Consider the following 18973-nt stretch of genomic DNA (forward strand, 5'->3'; position numbering starts at 1 on the left):
CTGTAACACATATAATGTGGTGACACATACACTCCCCTGTAACACATATAGTATGGTGACACGTACACTCCCCTGAAACACATATAATATGGTGACACATACACTCCCCTGTAACACATATAATGTGGTGACACATACACTCCCCTGTAACACATATAATATGGTGACACATACACTCCCCTGTAACACATATAATTTCGTGACACATACACTCCTCTGTAACACATATAATGTGGTGACACATACACTCCCCTGTTACACATAATGAGCTAATTCCATGTAACATACATTAAACTAACACATACACGCAGAAAATCTTACTACTTTACAATAAACACATCTGAAGCTCAAATGTTCCTGAATAATATTTCATTTTTTCTTAAATTAACAAAATTCGACCATGTTTGTACTCAACACATTTACTGCAATACGAAACAGAAACATCTACCGCAGTACAACACTTTAACTATATACTGTCACTTTTCTTGTTCCTTAGAAAACAATACATAGTTTAATACACAGAATATGTTATGCATCTAATATCCCTACTATGATATATTAAATATCTAAATTTTTCTTAAAGCATTTGACACAGCCATCATTTTAGTTTTAAAAGCACTATGAAACATTTTGAAATGTTCCTATTCAATTTCAAGATACAAATATTTCAAAAGTACAAGGTTCTAATGAAGTCCCATTCATCCCCTTAGATCAAGGAACTGTGCATGGGAAATAATACAACATTACAAAAAAAAAGGGTCGACACTTCTGTGTGTTCGCACAATCAAGTGTACTATTTTGAGACACAGATGGGAAATAACAGTTCACAGAAAAAGGAAGTGGAAGTCAAATACCTGACCTAGTCCCCCAGTGTAAATTTTAAGAGTACTCAGTTTTTCACAAAGCACTACCGCCGTAAGTGCAAATTACTATCAGGAGATACACCGGTTTGAAGAAGCCAACCTAAGATTGACATGTTCTAATGATAACCTGCAAGTGATGCACACCGAGTTTGCAGTGACTGCAGCGGTGGTGTAAAAACAATTGCACATGGCTGCAATCCGCTGTAGCTCCATCGTCACAACCTACAAACAATAGTTTCCCGGCACACCAGCGGAGGAGCACCAAGAGCATTAGGGTTACCAGGGGTGATGGATTCTTGGCTTTTAGTTAGAGTCTCTCTCCTAGTTGTAGAATCAATCTCAGTGACATCAAACACTGCAAGCAGTTTAATTACTTTACTTATTGAGGGTGTCTTAGCATGTCTAACAAGAGAAAAGGCCATATTTCAAGATCCTCGTTTCAATCATAAGACATGGTAGTATGGCTGACTGTCATCCACCCCTAAAACCCCCCTCACTAAACACAACTTTTATCAAACACAGAGAAATGCACCACTGTAATTAAAATGTTTTAGAGTAGCTGCAGAGTTTGAGAAAACCCTGCTTGGCAATCTTCCAAACTTGAGAGCAATTAAAGTCTGTCACATTTCCTTCGATTGAATTTCAGACCAGTGTAATTACTGAATAATAAGCCAGGAGATCCAACATGCAAGAGTTATCTTTCCTTAAACTCGTACCAACACTGATCATACACAAATCAATACCTTACTAACATTAGAGGGTATTCGGAACAGAATGAAAACAATACTGGTTTCACTTGGATAGTTTTTGCTTCCATTAAATTCCTGCAATCTTATGTAATCAGAATCATGTGATCAAAATCCTTCTCTAGGATTCTACAAGTTTCATAAAACAGGGAAACTCAAGTTTTTCTGTTGCAATCAATCCATAGGCAATTTTAAGATTTCCTAATCTATTTTCTTGAATGCGACATATAATGATTTAAATGAATTTCTAATTTGATCAAACATTAGTATGATATTTAATCAATTTTTCAGCTGTATAGCCAACAAATCTAAATCAAGCTATAATAATTTTCTAATCATTATTTGAATTTTAGATTCTATTTAAACTTGTATGGCTGATTTTTGAGAAAACAGCAAAATCCAATATTTTAACACCAGCAGACAATCAATGTGAATATTTAGATTGGTCACTGGAACAATGCTATAATAGATGGTGCTTAATTATCAACTAAAAAGCCAGCAGCAGGAAGCATGAAATTCATATCCATTTCTAAAGAACCACTATTAATTTCAAACCACACAGCTTTTAATGAACAAAACAAGAACCAGAAGAAACCTCAACGCCTTGGCCAACAAACCCAATGAGAGATTTTCTCGAGATTAACAAATCCATTTATCATTATTTTTATGAAGAATTAATACAATTCAGAACCTTTTCAAATTTCTGTTTAACACCTGTTTAAGAGATAATTAGTTGACTAGAACGTTGACATGGACAAACTGATCTAAGATTGTCAAGGCATCTAGTATCACACCTTTTATCACAATCTTTGGTCTTAAATCATTAAAACAGGTGCCTGTAGCAATTAATCTAATCCCTAGGCAAGTATTTAGACAAGAAGCCTTCGAGATCTGGGGATCAGCTCTGTGAGTCAAAGACTATAACAGCCTTGATAACCTAATTCAGTGACGACATCAGAATTTTACTGAAAATTGCAAGATTGAAGAAAATCTTTTACAAAATAACAACTGCTTTGCCAGCAGAAACCGCTGGAAAGTTCTAAATAAACAATAAAGAGAGAAACAAATTCACTCGAATTATTTAGCGTATATTATATTATATAAACTGTTGTGAATTGTATATATTATTAATTGGATATACCTTTCTTTTTAGTCAGAGAGGTCTAGAGTTTCAAAGCCCAGTGCTGGTAGGCAGGGTTCGACTCCTTGCATTGAGGCAACTTGGGTCATTCCAAAACATAGTTGAGCTAACGTTTAATGATCTAGTTGTTATTATCACCCTTCTACATTAGGCCAAATATCACATCTGTGAAAAACTCAGTGTTATACCTGGGTCACCTCTGACAGCTCTGTACTATTACCATGTCCTTTACTGTAAAATCTGTTCTTTGAATTTCTATTATAGAATACTATAATGTAATTATCATCCTTAGTGGTCAAGTCAGAGAACTGTTCAAACATGCCACCTTAAGTCACATCTATATGACTCAAGGTGACCTTGGTTGACCTTACACTGACCAGTGAGGACTTACCTGTATGGATGCGAAGATGGACGTACAGGTTACTCTGATGCTTGGTGGTATAGGGACAATGTGTACATTTGAAATACATGTCAGTGCCATCTGAAGATTTTCTTCTCGTAGTGGTCTTCCCATGGTGGGTGTTCTCAATATGGTTTTCTAAGTTCTTTTGGCGTCTGAATGTTCTTTCACAGAATTGACATTTGAGATAATCTTTTTCCACCTCTTGTGAGGAAGGGAATTTGCCATCAAACATGGGAAGAAAGTTTGGGTTTAGATGATGTTCTAGAGGACTTGGAGGAAAGGGGAACAGAGGAAGACTATTGAATGCTCCGTGGAACCAGTTGCCATTCTGTTTGGGAGTGGTGAAGTCTTGTGATTTGTTCCCGCCTGTAATCTCTGCTACTTTGTCCATGATAGCGTTGATCTGTTGTCGTTCCGCAGACATGTCTTTATTTTCACAACCATCTTTGTTGTCCTTGCCATTCTCCATTTGTCGCATGTGGTCTGGTTGGATGTTCTCTGTATCTAAGGAAATGCTGCCATTTTTATAGGACATTCCATCCAGACCGTTCGCCATGGTCCCATTGCTCGTGGAACCACTGTTAATACTAGGTTGCCTGTCATTGTCGCTGGCTTTCAAGCCAGATATCTGCATAGGAGCGCCATCAACTTCGTCCTGCCCACATCTTATACCACACATACTCTCACCAAGTTTTGGGTCGCCATTGTGCATATCCATGGAAATGGATCCATTCAGGGTGTCTTCTCCATCATCTTCCTCCTCCTCTTCACTGTCACTATAGTAACCATTTTCTGATCCCTTCATGCGTCTCACAATGTCTTCGATAGTTTGTTTACGCCGGGACCGATGTTTCTCAGGAGTTTGACAAGGTGACTGATCTGACCCGCTATTTTGATCCATGCTATCAAAATCCATTTGTTTTGGACCACAGTCGAACCTTCCATGGTCCAAGTCAAGCTGTTTTGGAGACAGCTGTGGGGGGCTGTTTTTTGGCGTGTTCATGCCCTTAAATGATAATACTTCATTTTGAGGGATATCAGAGTGGTCAATGGAGGGTGGATTATCAGGACTTGGTGTCATCATGCCCTCTGGTGGCAAGAGGCGGTAGTCATGAGAAGAAGTGCGCAGTGATAGATTACGATTGTGCTCATAGTCAATGGAGCCTCCTTTTGGGGAGAACTGATCATGTTGCTGCTGCTGCTGACGTTTGTTACATTCACTCAAATTTGACCTTGGGGAGATGTCCTGGGTGCAGGTTTTATAGGAGTCGTGTGACCTTGGTGAAACATCCGTCATCAATGGCTTGTTATAGTCATGTGACGCAGAACGGGGTGATATGTCTTGCTGCAGGAGTTTGTAGTCATGTGACGCAGAACGGGGTGATATGTCTTGCTGCAGGAGTTTGTAGTCATGTGATGCAGTACGTGGCGACACTTCCTGGGGAAGAAGCTTGTAGTCATGTGGCGATGACTGCACAGAAGGGTCTGCTGTAACCACACAGGGGTTTTGAGACTGAAGGTCCACCACCATGTTGGAGGTGGAGATTCGCGGACTAGATTGCGGTGGACGAGAGGGGCTGGGCTCGGATCTCACAGGCACACAAGGTATCGAAAACGTCTCTGGAGGGCTTCGTATATAGGAAAACTTCTCCAGGTCACTCTGGTTTCTGATGCACGAAAATGTCTCTAAATCACCTTTCACAGGACTTCTAATGTAGGAGAATGGCTCAATTTCCATTATAATGAGACATAGTCAACAAGTTGTGGTCCTCTGCGTTCATTCATTTCTGTAAAGATACAACGAGAAATGCACATGAGTTACTTTGTTCAGACATGATACACAAACAATAACATTCTAGAAACCTCTAGACACATAATGTATTGCCATACTTGCAAATAAAACTATGCATATTTCTTTAAATAACATGAGAGTTCTTCAATATAAAATTACAATGATTCGAAACGAAAGATTCTAGGAAATTAAATGTGTAGGAAGATAAGTCAGGATATTACCAATAACAAATTAAATCATATACATGTCCTGCATGTACATCAGAATCAATATTAAGAAAATTACAAATATAAACCATAATAGCATTATACTTCAAAAATATTACAATTTAAAACTTTCCCGTCATCAAAAGTCACATAATTATATCACAAGATTGAAAACTAATTGATTCCAGAGAAACCAGAGGGGTACTTGTATGAAAATCAAATACAAGTAAATGACTCCATAAAACAATCAACTTCAGTGTCAGTTTAGTCACTTTCAATTTTGTTAAAATATTCATGAGGACGGTTCGCTAATGAAGCCATGAGAACGAGTAATACAACAACATTTATGGCCTGAAAATCCATGAATTAACTGCATAGAAACAAAAGAATGGTATCATTTCAAGGCAGCTGATTAAAAATCCAAACTTATTAAGGTCACAAAGAATGTTACTTTTTCAAGGGCTTTCAAAACATTGGCAGTATATGAACACAGGATAATATGTAATAACTTTCTGAAACGAACAAAGCATTAAATTACAACTTCAAAACCATCACTTCATTAACTTGAGGAAAAACAAGTTTTGAAGGTGACTTGACTTACTGAGAATCAAAACGATTCAATCAAAGGAATTATTAATCCAACGTCCTGAAAATAAGGTTACTGGTACTGAATCGAACAGTGTTCTTACACCTACACTAAACGTCTGGCTGATACCACTGCTAAAGATACATTGGTGTACTATATGATCTTATAAAACTATAATGCACTACCAGGCACCTCAGGATCTTCTTATAAAACATGACCAAATATAGAAATGATTCTGTGACTAGTTTCCAAGTCATACCAGTGATTCATGTTGTAAAAAAGTGATTCACACGTACCCAGTCTACAAAGACTGTATACAATTGGATATGGTCATCCTCGTACCATTCTCAATGTGTCATTTATACACGCATCTTGTTTGCAGATAATTATACATGTCATCATACACCAAAATCATTCAACAGTACAAATACATGCAGAAACTATGGTGACTGAACGCGTCATATACCAAAATCATTCCAAGCCATTTATTTAAAATGTGGAGACAATAGCAAAATAAATATTATCCCCACACATACTCTGTAATAATTCAATAAATATATATAACACGATGTGAACATTTTTTAATTTTATACCAATGCATGTTTTTGTATTTGGCTGCTTAGTTTGTTTACCTAGTATCAATAGTGCCATCAGCCCTCATCGCAGGCAACATTCATCTAACAGATCTATATTTAATGCGTGTGACTTAGTCAGGTTTCCTCCGAGGCCGCTCTATTAACCCCAAGGGATACCGACTAGCCAGGATTTGTTACCAACGAACGCACAGAATCTTCATCTAGTCCCAACCCTGCCACAATACATACGTGTGAGTGACTTCAGTTAAAAACAACCTCATGTTCTATTACACTGTAAAGCCATATACACAGTCCTTTCATGAAAGAAAATGAAGTGGATGATTCATGTAAACCTAACACTGAGATCAATAGAGAAGTTATATTTCAACATAAGCAGTCGTTCAATACTCAATATGATTTTTCCATGATATTGATGGAAACAATTAAATTCATCCAAGTGCAAAGGAATTAAATCAAGTCCGATGCTTTCTAGGACATGTTAAATAATAAGTACATTAATTGTCAACACGGAATCTATTTTTCCCCCCCCCATAGAATTGTCAACCTCATTTTCCCTTGTCTACTAGGAAAGCAATGATTTAAATATAGCGATAATGTATCTGACTACGAGTTGACAATGGATTTATAAAGTATTGTTCCTTTACCTGTGAGCGACACTGTGTGTATATCCTCCTCCATGTCTAAAACCCCTGTTTTTTTATGACTAGATTTGTGTCATTGTTTGGTTTCCTAGTAACATAAAGTGGAACAAGGTGCAAAAGTATATTACCTTGAGCTGCATTGTGTGTATAGTGAGGAAACGCCATATGTTGGCCTGGCCCACCTCAACCAATACAAACATCACTGTTCTCCCCATCTACCTATACATAGCCTGGCCTTATCCAGCCCACCGATATGACATCACGCTTGTCTCTTTGTTTGAATTTATTGGTAAGTATGTAAACATGGACATCTGTCATATTCTCTAGACATTTTCTCGAGTATATTTAATCTGCAGATTATAGGTTATATGTAGGGACGCTGACGTTAAATGTGTACTCAAAGCCGCACCTATCTTAGAATTTGGTTGTCTCGGATACAAAGCCAGCCAAAAGATTATATTTAGCGTCAAGTATCATGTATTTGAATCTTTCCTCAAACATTTGAATTTAAACATGCCAAGGCCTAAGAAAACAAAGCCATTGTGCTTACAGCCGAAGGGAGGGGTCGACAGAGCAGCCCACTGTGTACAATGGTATATAGGGAGTCTGGCCCTATATGCTACACAATGGCCTGTCCAACACTGCCAGACACAAAGGAATCTCGGCCAGCAGCCTGGGCCCATGTCTCCAAGACTAAAACTTCTCCAGATTGTTCAATAAATTATGATCCCTTTTTCACATCAGCTGCTTCCCTTTTTCACTATCCCAATACTACATAATGTACCTCTATGTCATCACATTAATATTACCTCCGATTTTGTATTAATATAACCTTCCTGTTTTCCTGTCAAACCCCCAATTGTGCCATTATTATAACCTCCCCATCATGCCATTATTATAACCTCGCCGTCATGTCATTATCATAACCCCCTGTCATGTCATTATCATAACCCCCTGTCATGTCATTACTATAACCTCCATGTCATGTCATTATCATAACCCCCCTGTCATGCCATTACTATAACCTCCCCAGCATGTCTTTACTATAACCTCCCTGTCCTGTCATTACTGTAACCTCCCTAGCATGTCATTACTATAACCCCCCTGTCATGCCATTACTGTAACCCCCCTGTCATGTCATTATCATAACCCCCCTGTCATGCCATTACTATAACCACCCCAGCATGTCTTTACTATAACCCCCCTGTCATGTCATTACTATAACCCCCTTGTCCTGTCATTACTATGACCCCCTTGTCCTGTCATTACTATAACCCCCTTGTCATGTCATTACTATAACACCCCAGTCCTGTCATTACTATAACCCTATTGTCCTGTCATTACTATAACCCCCGTCATGCCATTACTATAACCCCCCTTTTATGTCATATCACAGCTGTAAACAGTTGTAACGAAATACATTTGCAAATATTCCGAAAATATGTCTTTTTCTTAAAGTTTTCCTACAGCAGAATTTTAATCTATTTAAACTTTATTTGGTTTTTGATCAGTTTGTGGTTGTACACATATTCGTTCAATGGCTTTTATTTAAACAGTTACCATAGAAACAGGTATAGGTAAACAGATGGCATATTTGCCATAAAGATAACCAGAATTACTTGTTTCATAGTTGACCGATCAAAGTATACAGCCAACTAGTTTCAACAACATCTATTTAAAAGAATTCCTCACCATTATATATACAACCTATATGGAACATAAAATTTGAAGTGTAATTTTTTGAACATAGGCGTCCTTTTAAATTCAAATCCATTTCTCTATTATCGCCCTAACAAAAGAATTGAAAAGACAACATTTCTTAACGGGCCATAATTTGCATGGCTACTACTAGGCAAATTTTATGTGTCATTAAACGAAGCCCACCTGGCAGAAATAGCCTTTGACGATTGGTTTAAAACATTTCCTGTGCACTCTATGTATTGTTTCCATGGTCACCACTTAGACTTTATACATACCCTTTGTTACTAGGGTACATGTAACACTACACGACGACACAGGCCACACTACAATGGAAGCAAAGACCTAAGTACGTGTGTGTGAGCTACTGGGACACCACAACCAACGGTGCCACTGCCAGCCATTTCTATACAGTCAATACTGGGAAACTTCATCACATCTGCCTCCCAATGGCTAATAAATAAAATCTCTCTTTATAAGCTACATTGTCATTTTTTTTAATTAAATCAACACATTTTGAAACTATGATTACAAAAGTTATACATAATTTGAAGTTCCATTCATCCCGGACTAAGTTGAGTCAATCTTACACCAAAGAAGATCAATACTTCAGCCTAACCAAGATACAAATCATGTAAATTTTCCAAAGCCATAAAAAGGGTCAAAATTTCATGTACCAATTGTCAAAGGAGGAAATTTGTGTATAAATTGAAGCTGAAAACTTCGGTGTAATGCTTCCCAACATGGCATATCTCTCTACAGCAATAACCATTCTTTTGTATCTTACGAACGTGACAAAAGTTAAAAAGAAAGCCATTCTTACAAGAGATCTGTATCCCCCTCCAAGCTGTGTTTAACAGTATCATTACCACACTGGATGGCTGTGTGTGGACCCCTGGTACCAACAGTAAAACTTCTCTGACAGTTTGTTGTTAGAGGCTTAGCATAATTACACTGTTGTTAAAACATCTCCACACGACTAAAATTGAACTATCTGCCAGTGTTGCTTTTCAAGAAATCAATCCAAGTTATCTAAAATTTACTAATTTCAAAATTGTTCCCCTCATCTCATATACAAGTGTTATGATGCCACCTGACAATATTTTTTAAAACAAGGAACTCTTCAAAACGAATCCCCATCAGGATAAAACAAGACTGAACAAATGAGTACAAAGGTCCCATTACAGATTAGTTAACAAATAAACAAGTAAAATGTCCAATCAGAACCATGACTGGACAGGTGATTAAGGAAATGCATATACACTGTAACATCGAGCGATGAAGAAAGAATAGTTGCTTTATTCTCTGATTATATCAAAGAAATGAGTGTATCCGCAGATTGTTCTATATACTTAGACCTTACAAAGTCCCACTGGTTCATGTACAAATGTATGGTAATGAACTTGTAGTTGGAAATAAGCAATAATTAATAGACAATGGAGTAATTAAGAAACTAATCGCGGTGGGTTTTTGATAAGAGATTTGTATGTCAGTACAGGGATATATATGTCAGTGTACATTATCTATCCACAGTCATCTAATCCTACCTAAGACGGCATCTTCCGCCAGGCTAATTCACAAACAAAGGCATGGAATCATTAATTAAAGGCAGGATTATTCAAACAAAATCTGAGACTTAAAACCTGGTTGATGTATTGTGGGACCAGCTACCTCTGGGACCAGAACAACTCAATAGCAACACTCTCAACTTCACTTCAAACAAACTTCATTTGACGTTAAAATGAATGGACAAGCGTTCAGTGGATTTAGGGAACAATTTGCAAGCTATGGATTTGTCTTAAGAATTTAAAACAACATCAAACCCAATAATGATAGTTAGTTCGCTCACTACAATCTGGAAATAATGAGTGATAAATGCATTTTGCTTCCAAATCCTTGTTTCCGATCAAAACAAGTAAAAATTGATCAGATTTTTCCAGTAAAACGCAAACTCATTTGATGAATGTTTAATTTAATGATTAAATTACCAATCGTTATAATTATTAAAATATCACCGATAATCCTAGCATTAAGAGAATATATCAAAATGCAACAGGAGATTGCGAGAAATAAACAAACAATAATCCAATCTATTCTTGCTAAACTCTGATTACACCAACTGGCAATTACATCTAATGATTTAATTTGCATCGAAATATCAGTTTCCAATAAATTGTATTTATCTTGTCCATTAATAAAGAAAGTATAGTAATTTCATCTGCAGACAGGTACAGTAGCGGTCATGCCATTGGTTGATCTGCAATGACCTACCATCAATTATTTCTGATCTGTGACTGAGGCTGAGCCTTGTACAAAATACCCAGGACCTGGACCATGCTGGAGTAGTAAGACAAGCCCATACTGTATTGTGTAGGCTGGCACCGACTAATCAATGTTTAATTACTGTCAAGATTAAAAATCAAATTTAAATACCCACTATATAGAACAAGGTAACAATACGCTACATACACCAATTAGGTGTATTGAATGCACCCTGTTACAGAAACCAATCATTTCTTTGTTACACAGCCAGGCAGAAAGGCCCCTCGTTACCCGGTCTTTGAGATGAAGAGAAGCTGAGATAGGGTCGGTATTGTAGCCATGGTTTTCTTACATCAGGAGAAGGCTGGCTGTGGACTTGTCATTATTCATTTACATACATATTAGTGTTTTTCATTGTGAGCAGGTGCCCCAACTCATAAAGTGTAATTGACAAACTCCACGCAAAACTATTGTTTAACACTGAGTGTATTTACACTAAAATAATAGTTATGGGACGTTATCCTTGGGTTAGTAACACACATATCTCTTCATTAACATGTGCCTATGTAAAATGTTTTTTATCTTGCTATCAATCCCGGGCCAATCGAGAGATCAATTTCGTCATCACAATGGGGATATGAATGCAGCAGTAAAATTGATTTATATAAGCGAACACCTGCCGCTTCAGTGCTGGGGTCATTATCATCGTATGAATCTCATTAATTGTTCGATGACTCATTTCTTCTTTACAATAGAAAATCATCTTACTACAACAGTTCACAATAAGCATTTGGAGAGAAAGGACATATACCATAAGCGTGGCTTTGCAATGGGTTTTGTGCTATAAAAACAAAATCAAATTGAACAGTTGGACCGGCACAATGCTACAACAAAGAAACTACACTGGGGAGAAAAAAGACACGGAAAAGTAAACATACTCGCATGGAAACTGCACAAAGGGGGACAATAAATTTTATCTCTTTCGAGAAAGTAACTTCTGCTTGGGGATACTTATGGGGGGGAAATGCACAGAAATTAAGTGCAAGCCGAGGCCCTCATAACACAAATAATTGTTGACACATAGCATTTACATTTCAATCACGTTACTATGGCAATAAACGCTGACAGTAAAATGCATGTTACTGTAAACCAATAAATACTTCACAAATTTAATTTGATCCCCCCGTGCTCAACCCTGTGCATGTTAAGTACATCACAATTTGCACATCTTTTGCAAATAGAAAATGCAAATTGTGATGAAGCAGCTCTATTTTTATGACAGTTTTGCAGGGCCAATTGACAACAATCTGAAGAGACATTCCACTTCTACCTTCTGTTTCAGCTTAATGCATATATGTCATAGTCACAAATATCACAAACACAAATCCAACCCTTAGAATCCAAAACAAATACAAACATCACAATTTTTTTCTTTTCTTTAGAAGACACTAAATTATACAAATCTAGTCACATGTGCAAGCGCGGGATTATCAGCATTTCCTAGTTTGAGAATTATTAATTCTCCGGATATCTGAAGAATTACAATGGCAGAAAGGATGGTGAATTAGTTTAGCAGAAAGTGCTGGATTCCGTTCCTTTGTTCGGAACAATCAGAGGGCCAGTGATTCAAATTTACATCTCATTTACTAGGCAATGCACCAATTCTCAATATCTATTTTTTGTATATATATGTGTGCAGCTCTCCCACAACAGCCCCCGGTGATGGGTTTTTATAAAGGATATTCCGTAAGGTTGATTTGCAAGGCATATCCATCTGGAATTAAATTATTCGGCAACATTTTCTAAATCGACTGAAATCAATGTCATATTTTGAAAAATGACATCTATAAATATATCTGAATAACATACTGCACTAGCGCATAAAAGCCATTACAGATTCGCATATATATCCCTTATATTGTCACACAGACTCACAAAGATCGGAACAGCTGATTGGTCAATGACTGTACAAACCATGGAATACACTGAAGAATTCACAAAAGAAAAACAAAGGCCATTTACTTCATCAATTATTCTACAAAAATATCAGTTTTCGGTTTGAATTTTGTTTTTTCAAACTAAAATCATATTCAGAATTGGTATTCTTGTTCCAGCACTATATTATCTATAGAGAATTATATTTCCCTGTCGTAATAACGTAAGTTAAATTACATTGTAATAAACATACTTTACAAAGATTTTAATACAAAGGCTTTTTAACCGTTTTGAAAAAAAATTATACAGTACAAGAATGATTTCTACATTGAAAAGTTTTGTTGAATTCTCAGATGACAGTTTGATCTGGATAGACATTTTAAGAAAAAGGGAAAAAGTTTCTGGCATAAACATTAGTAAGATAGGGAATGCTGGTCTTATTTAATCATTGCCACCCCTTCAGTAATGTATTGTTGACTGAATTTGACAACTTCCAGATCTGGTTTCTTTTCACATAAATAATAATCAAAATACCACAACAACATGAATACACAATAAAGCAAAAGATATAAGCATGGAACAACTTATCTTTTTTAATTAATCACTATCACAAACTTTCAGGGTATTTCCAAAACCATACAATCTGTTTAAATACAACTATTTACAGTATGAACTACACTTCAGGTTGAGATTGCACCACCAAATATAATTGGCCAGAATACTTTGAGGCAGCATCGATTGGGTAAGATGTTTCTAAATCTGCATTTGATTGGTTTTTGCAGATTTTAAAATCTTGTGACTGATTGGTTGAAAGACAAAACCTGTAGTAAGGAATTATCTAAAAGCAATCCAAATGCAGAGGCTGTGTTCTTGTGCATCAGTTAAAATCCCCAAGATTTAGCGACGTTTCACCTGGGGGGATACACGGTACTAAAATTTTAATGCTGCTCCCAGATGCCTTTTAGATGCCTGTTGTGTATTGCAACACATACATATCACATATCGCTCTACAAACCGTTTAAAATAGATGTAAAATAATAACATCTAAATTTGAATTGATACAGGGAACATCAGCCTTCAGGGAGATTTGAACAATTAATTGCTATTTCAATCTTTATTCCTTCCAGCTCTCCTTATCAAATATACTTCTCTGCTTTTATGACTCCTGGGTTTGAATTCCACATTTTTTGTTCCAGAATGTTTCAGTGGAGAATTTTCCAGCGCGCAAACAAAGGTCAAACTGAATGATGCAAATTTGTGCAATAAAATCTTTATGGTCTTTCTATGAAATCTATCCCTTGCCACCACAGACGCTTATTGAACGTGTTATCTATGTACTCCGGGTTTCTCAAACCTCTCTATGTAATCATATGTATATACATGCAAATTGATAGAAATGCGCATAGTTATATCTATTGAAAACGTGATATTTATCACATAGAAATAAAAATTTCATAAAATTGCCAACTTGGGAATAGTGCGCCGCTAAACTTCTATATCTGATAAGGAGCATGCAGGATTATATTAAATTGAACAGCAACAAGAAATATCCTCTTCTACCGGATAAGTGATATAGTCATATAACTAACAACATAAGATCTATTAGAGTTTTATGAATAAATGGAGAAGTATGTAAGTTCAATAGTATTATATGTCGTATGTTTCCAGCGGGATGATGAGGCAGGCCTAGTACACTATGGTTTAAGTGTTTTGGTCCCCCTGACCTTGCCCCAACTGCGCATTTATCAATACATTCCTTACTCTCTCCTGGTCCCGTTATCATCTCAAAGAGCCATCCCAAATCGGTTATCATCACATTTATCATGTGCAGTCCGGGATTAATGTTCATTGTTGCCTGTCCTTTTTGCATTTTCCTAAAATTTTCTATTCTGTTCCAATCACTTAAATGAAGCTGTAGAGAGTACTTTTAAAATGTCATAAAAGTGCAGAGACAAAAAGATTCAAAATCAGTGATTCAAATTTTGTATAAATTACACTGATAAAACAACAACCTGCTCAGGATTTATTTCCAATAATAAACAACAATAAAATATTACCCCTCCCCAGTCAGCTATTCTTCTCCCATCCCTCCCAAGTCAGCTATTGATTTTCTGACCTCTCCCCAGTCAGCCTTCTTTATCAGACCCCCTTCCCAGTCAGCCATTAGTTTTTAAACCCCTCTCCAGTCAGCCATTGCTTTTCTGACCCCTCCCCAGTCAGCAATACTTTATCAGACCCCCTCCCCTGTCAGACATTGCTTTTCTGACCCCTCCCCAGTCAGCCATTGCTTTTCTGACGTCCCTCCCCGGTCAGACATTATTTTTCTGACCCCTCCCCAGTCAGCCATTGCTTCTCATTACAAACACAGCATAGGATGAGTTAACCCTTTCCTTGTCAATAGACACAACACAGTGTAGAAGAGTGTTATGCTTTGAGGTCATGCAAGAGGAGCCTTGACTTTTGACCTTATTAATCGACATCCAATGACAGTTCATCTTGTTCTGAGGGGGCCGTGTCCTACAATTAGCTCTGATGTCATGGTGCAAAAACGAACATTCTATTTATAGTAATTGATCAAATCAATTTTGTTAATTAATTCTCACAGCAAATCTTTACTTTAAACTCCACCATACAACCTTCTTTTTTGTTCTACAAAACAGGATATGTTGAGATTTTTTTAAATTCATGAAATTAATTGATAGCTGAAGCCGTATTAGATATCTATAATACACAACTTTCTTTACTTTCAATGCTTAAAATGTTGGGAAAATAATGTCTATTAAATCTTTTTTATTTTATTCCCCCCCCCCCCTTTATATTATAGCAAATGTTGATTATACAGGAAACAGCTTCAAACTGTTTTGAATCCAAAATGTAATTCAACCACTTGGTAACTAGAATCATTACAAGCATTCGTTAACACAACCTGGTAAATAAAATCAACCTGTTTGATTTCTTGAATCGCCTAGTCAGTGACAGCAGAAGAAAATTATACAGAGGAGAATTACATCAATCTGTCCAGTGGGATATGTGTAAAAACACACAATCTCAGTGAAAGTAGACAAGGCGGTATCAAAACCATGACATATTCCTAATCAACTACCCAAGTAAGAGGACAAACAAGCTACCCATTTTTTTTAAATAAAATGTTTTTGCAAGAATTGTTTAACCCCATACTGCACATTCTAAACCCAAATCATGTGATCTTAGGTACCAGCATGATTACTGCAAGGTATGACAACCTGACAGTCCAACAACACCCACTCCCAAGGACAGCATCCGGTACCAAGTCCTCGCCTGAGCACGCCACCAACTCTCAATCGCCTAGGTAAAGTCTTTTAAAACGTTTTTAAATCTATGAAATATGATCCCTAGCTGCGTGACATGTAGGAGAGATTTATGCTGAGGAAGACGAGGAGGGAGATACATCCTTAGTAATAGTATGCACAACTGCTACTACGTCCTGGGGACATATCTGTGCAGTGGCGAAGCGCCACACATCGCGGCATGAGCACTTCCACGTTACAACCCTTTACTGACCTGCAGGAGATGCACATACTAATGGTAAGCATCCTCTTATGTACCAATTGGTGCTGTGACTGAGGTAATAATACAACATCTTCTGGTTTATAAATCTTGCCAAAAGTGATTGCACAAAGTGATTGTTATAGTGAATGCAAAATCTCAATACTCTCCAATCTGTTAATAGCTTTGTCCATGAAATCACCCCTAATTACCTGACAAGTGCTGTTGTTTTTATCCGACTTGTACTCACTTTGTAAACAAATTTATAATGTCCTTGATAAATCAATTTATCGGGTAAATAATTCTTTTGTGTAGTTTGATTGTAGCGTTCCGGGGTGTAACTGCATGGGGTTACATGCGGTAAAGCTGGTGAGTGTCACGGATCCAATGAAAGTCTTAGCCCTATCGACAGCCGTCCTCTACATCAGATTTTACATCAACTCTGTAACACATTAAAACACTGAAATGATGCAATACAGGCCTGTTTTATTATCACTTTCTCAATTGTCTTAAAAAAGCGATACTGAAGATATTGGGGAGTATGATAGTACAGCTCTGGGATAGGAGGTTCCAACATTCTTCTCCCAAAATCCCGCCCAGCTGGCAGCTAGTTATGCATAGCTACTATGGTAACCAATTTTAAACCAAGTGTGAAGTGACTGTGGTTATTGATGCCATGGTAACTGCATGTTAGGGGTTTTAGGTAACATTGCTTGTGCATACGTCATCAGCCCACTCCTCGACAATTATGACAGTTGATGATTCCAAGTTTATAATTATATAATGTATGGGGCAGCCAGATCTGTCTTAGAATCAAATGCCATCTTAAATCATGTGTCCATTGTCATGGAAACACGTACATTATTCTGACAGTCATGATTACTGATGTCATTTTGACACCATGGCAACCACTAGAACCTATGTTTATAAATCAGAGTCCACAAGAAGGGCTACTTAAGGCCACCACAACATGTTATAATTCAAAAGGTCTGAAGTGAAGTCCTAATATAACTCCAATATTGAAATATGTTATTTAGTTTATTTCTTTTGCTATCTGTAGTACTGACAGCAAACTTTGAAATACAGCAACAAAATATGTTGGATTACATTTGTTTTAAAGGGGGGTTCACAAAAGAAACCCTGCCTGTTATCTAACAGTGAAGTAGCAGTAATTCTTCAGTTCCAATTCATCAACAAAACTCAATTGTGAATCACAAAAGAAATCGCTATCAAAATTTTAAATTCAAATTGACAGAGGCAATTCAAAAGGTAACTGACCCACAATACAAAACACAAATTGCGTGGGTCATTACAAGTAACCGTGGTGATCTAATGAATGGCATTCTCACAATGAGATTCACACAAGGATAAATCAAAACGTGAAAAGTTTAACCTTGCATTAGTTAAAAGCATCTCAAATCTAAATGTTCCGTGATGCAGAGTTTTTATTTCAGATGGGCTCAAATTTTACACATAATTTACACAGAGGTTATATTGGACATGTAGGGAGAAAAAACAATCAGCAATCTTTTAATGTGCGAGGTATTGCACATTATGAACGTCATTAGTAACACACGAAATTATGTAATATTTCAAATTTTCATTTCTGACCAACCTGTTCCCTAACAATTATAAATGCATCATCAGAAGTGGAGAAAAAATCTCAAAAACATGAAAAATGATAATGCAATTCCTGCCAGCAGATCATGTACCCTTGCCTATCAATGAACGGCCAAGAAAGCCAATATTTTAAATAAGAGATGCAGAGAAGAATTGGAATATTGAAAAGAATAATTGCTTACATTTTCGATTCTACCCTTTCCTATTATGAAACAGTTTTGATGAAAATATTGATTTTCTGCCTCTAAACTTTAGATTCTAATTTTCCTAGAGGAAGGCAATAACTCAACAACGGTAACATAAATTTTAATCATTTTAGTATCTGTAATTGCTATAAATTATTTTGCGATATCAATTAGCTCTGAACTATAATGCTTTATATCATACTAAACTCTGGTTCTCTATATCACACAACACTTGTCGGATATCTGCCCATCTGTGAAGTAGTTAAGAATGTAAATTTAAATGAGGCTATTTTTCAAAGCATTTGAAAATGTAAAGGAAAAGTTTCCATTCACCCGTTTGACAGCTTAATCTCTATCTTTGTAACTGTCCGATCTCATTATACCTAAAGGAGACTCTATAGAAGTCGGTGACTGTAACAAATTTGTTGGAATTTATTTTCTTAAAGCAGTATGAAACACGATTCTAATTACCATATATATGTCCAGCGGCCTCTGTCACAAGCTGACCACTAGTAAGCTTAAAAAGTCAACTGGAAGGTAATGAACTTGAGACATTGTCAAGTAACCCCGCACTGACCAGCTGTGACAACGGAGTGACCATAACAACACCAGTGTCCGGAGCGATTACACAATTTTCATAACAAGAGGATGTCCATTGTGAGTGGACAGCTCCGTCTGTCTTCTTGTCTGCTGACCTTTAAGTTGACCTTTGGTTTGGAGGGGTCAGACTTCCAAAGAACACCTCCCCGCAGAGCAGAATGCAACAATGACTGA

General features: G+C 36.9%; 1 protein-coding gene across 3 annotated transcripts in view; it reads right to left on the bottom strand.

Moving 5' to 3' along the window:
- Positions 1-18973, bottom strand: part of LOC110460448 (myoneurin-like) — a 70477-nt gene that overhangs the window by 9854 nt on the left and 41650 nt on the right. For all 3 annotated transcript variants that reach the window (XM_021513349.1, XM_021513351.1, XM_021513350.1), the window contains one exon: positions 3142-4940. In XM_021513349.1, the coding sequence (XP_021369024.1) occupies positions 3142-4891 (1750 nt within the window). In that variant the 5' untranslated portion in view covers positions 4892-4940. The remainder of the gene's footprint in view (positions 1-3141; positions 4941-18973) is intronic.

This window comes from Mizuhopecten yessoensis, unplaced genomic scaffold (genome assembly GCF_002113885.1).
Source record: "Mizuhopecten yessoensis strain PY_sf001 unplaced genomic scaffold, ASM211388v2 scaffold10401, whole genome shotgun sequence".
NCBI classification, from domain to species: Eukaryota; Metazoa; Mollusca; class Bivalvia; order Pectinida; family Pectinidae; genus Mizuhopecten; species Mizuhopecten yessoensis.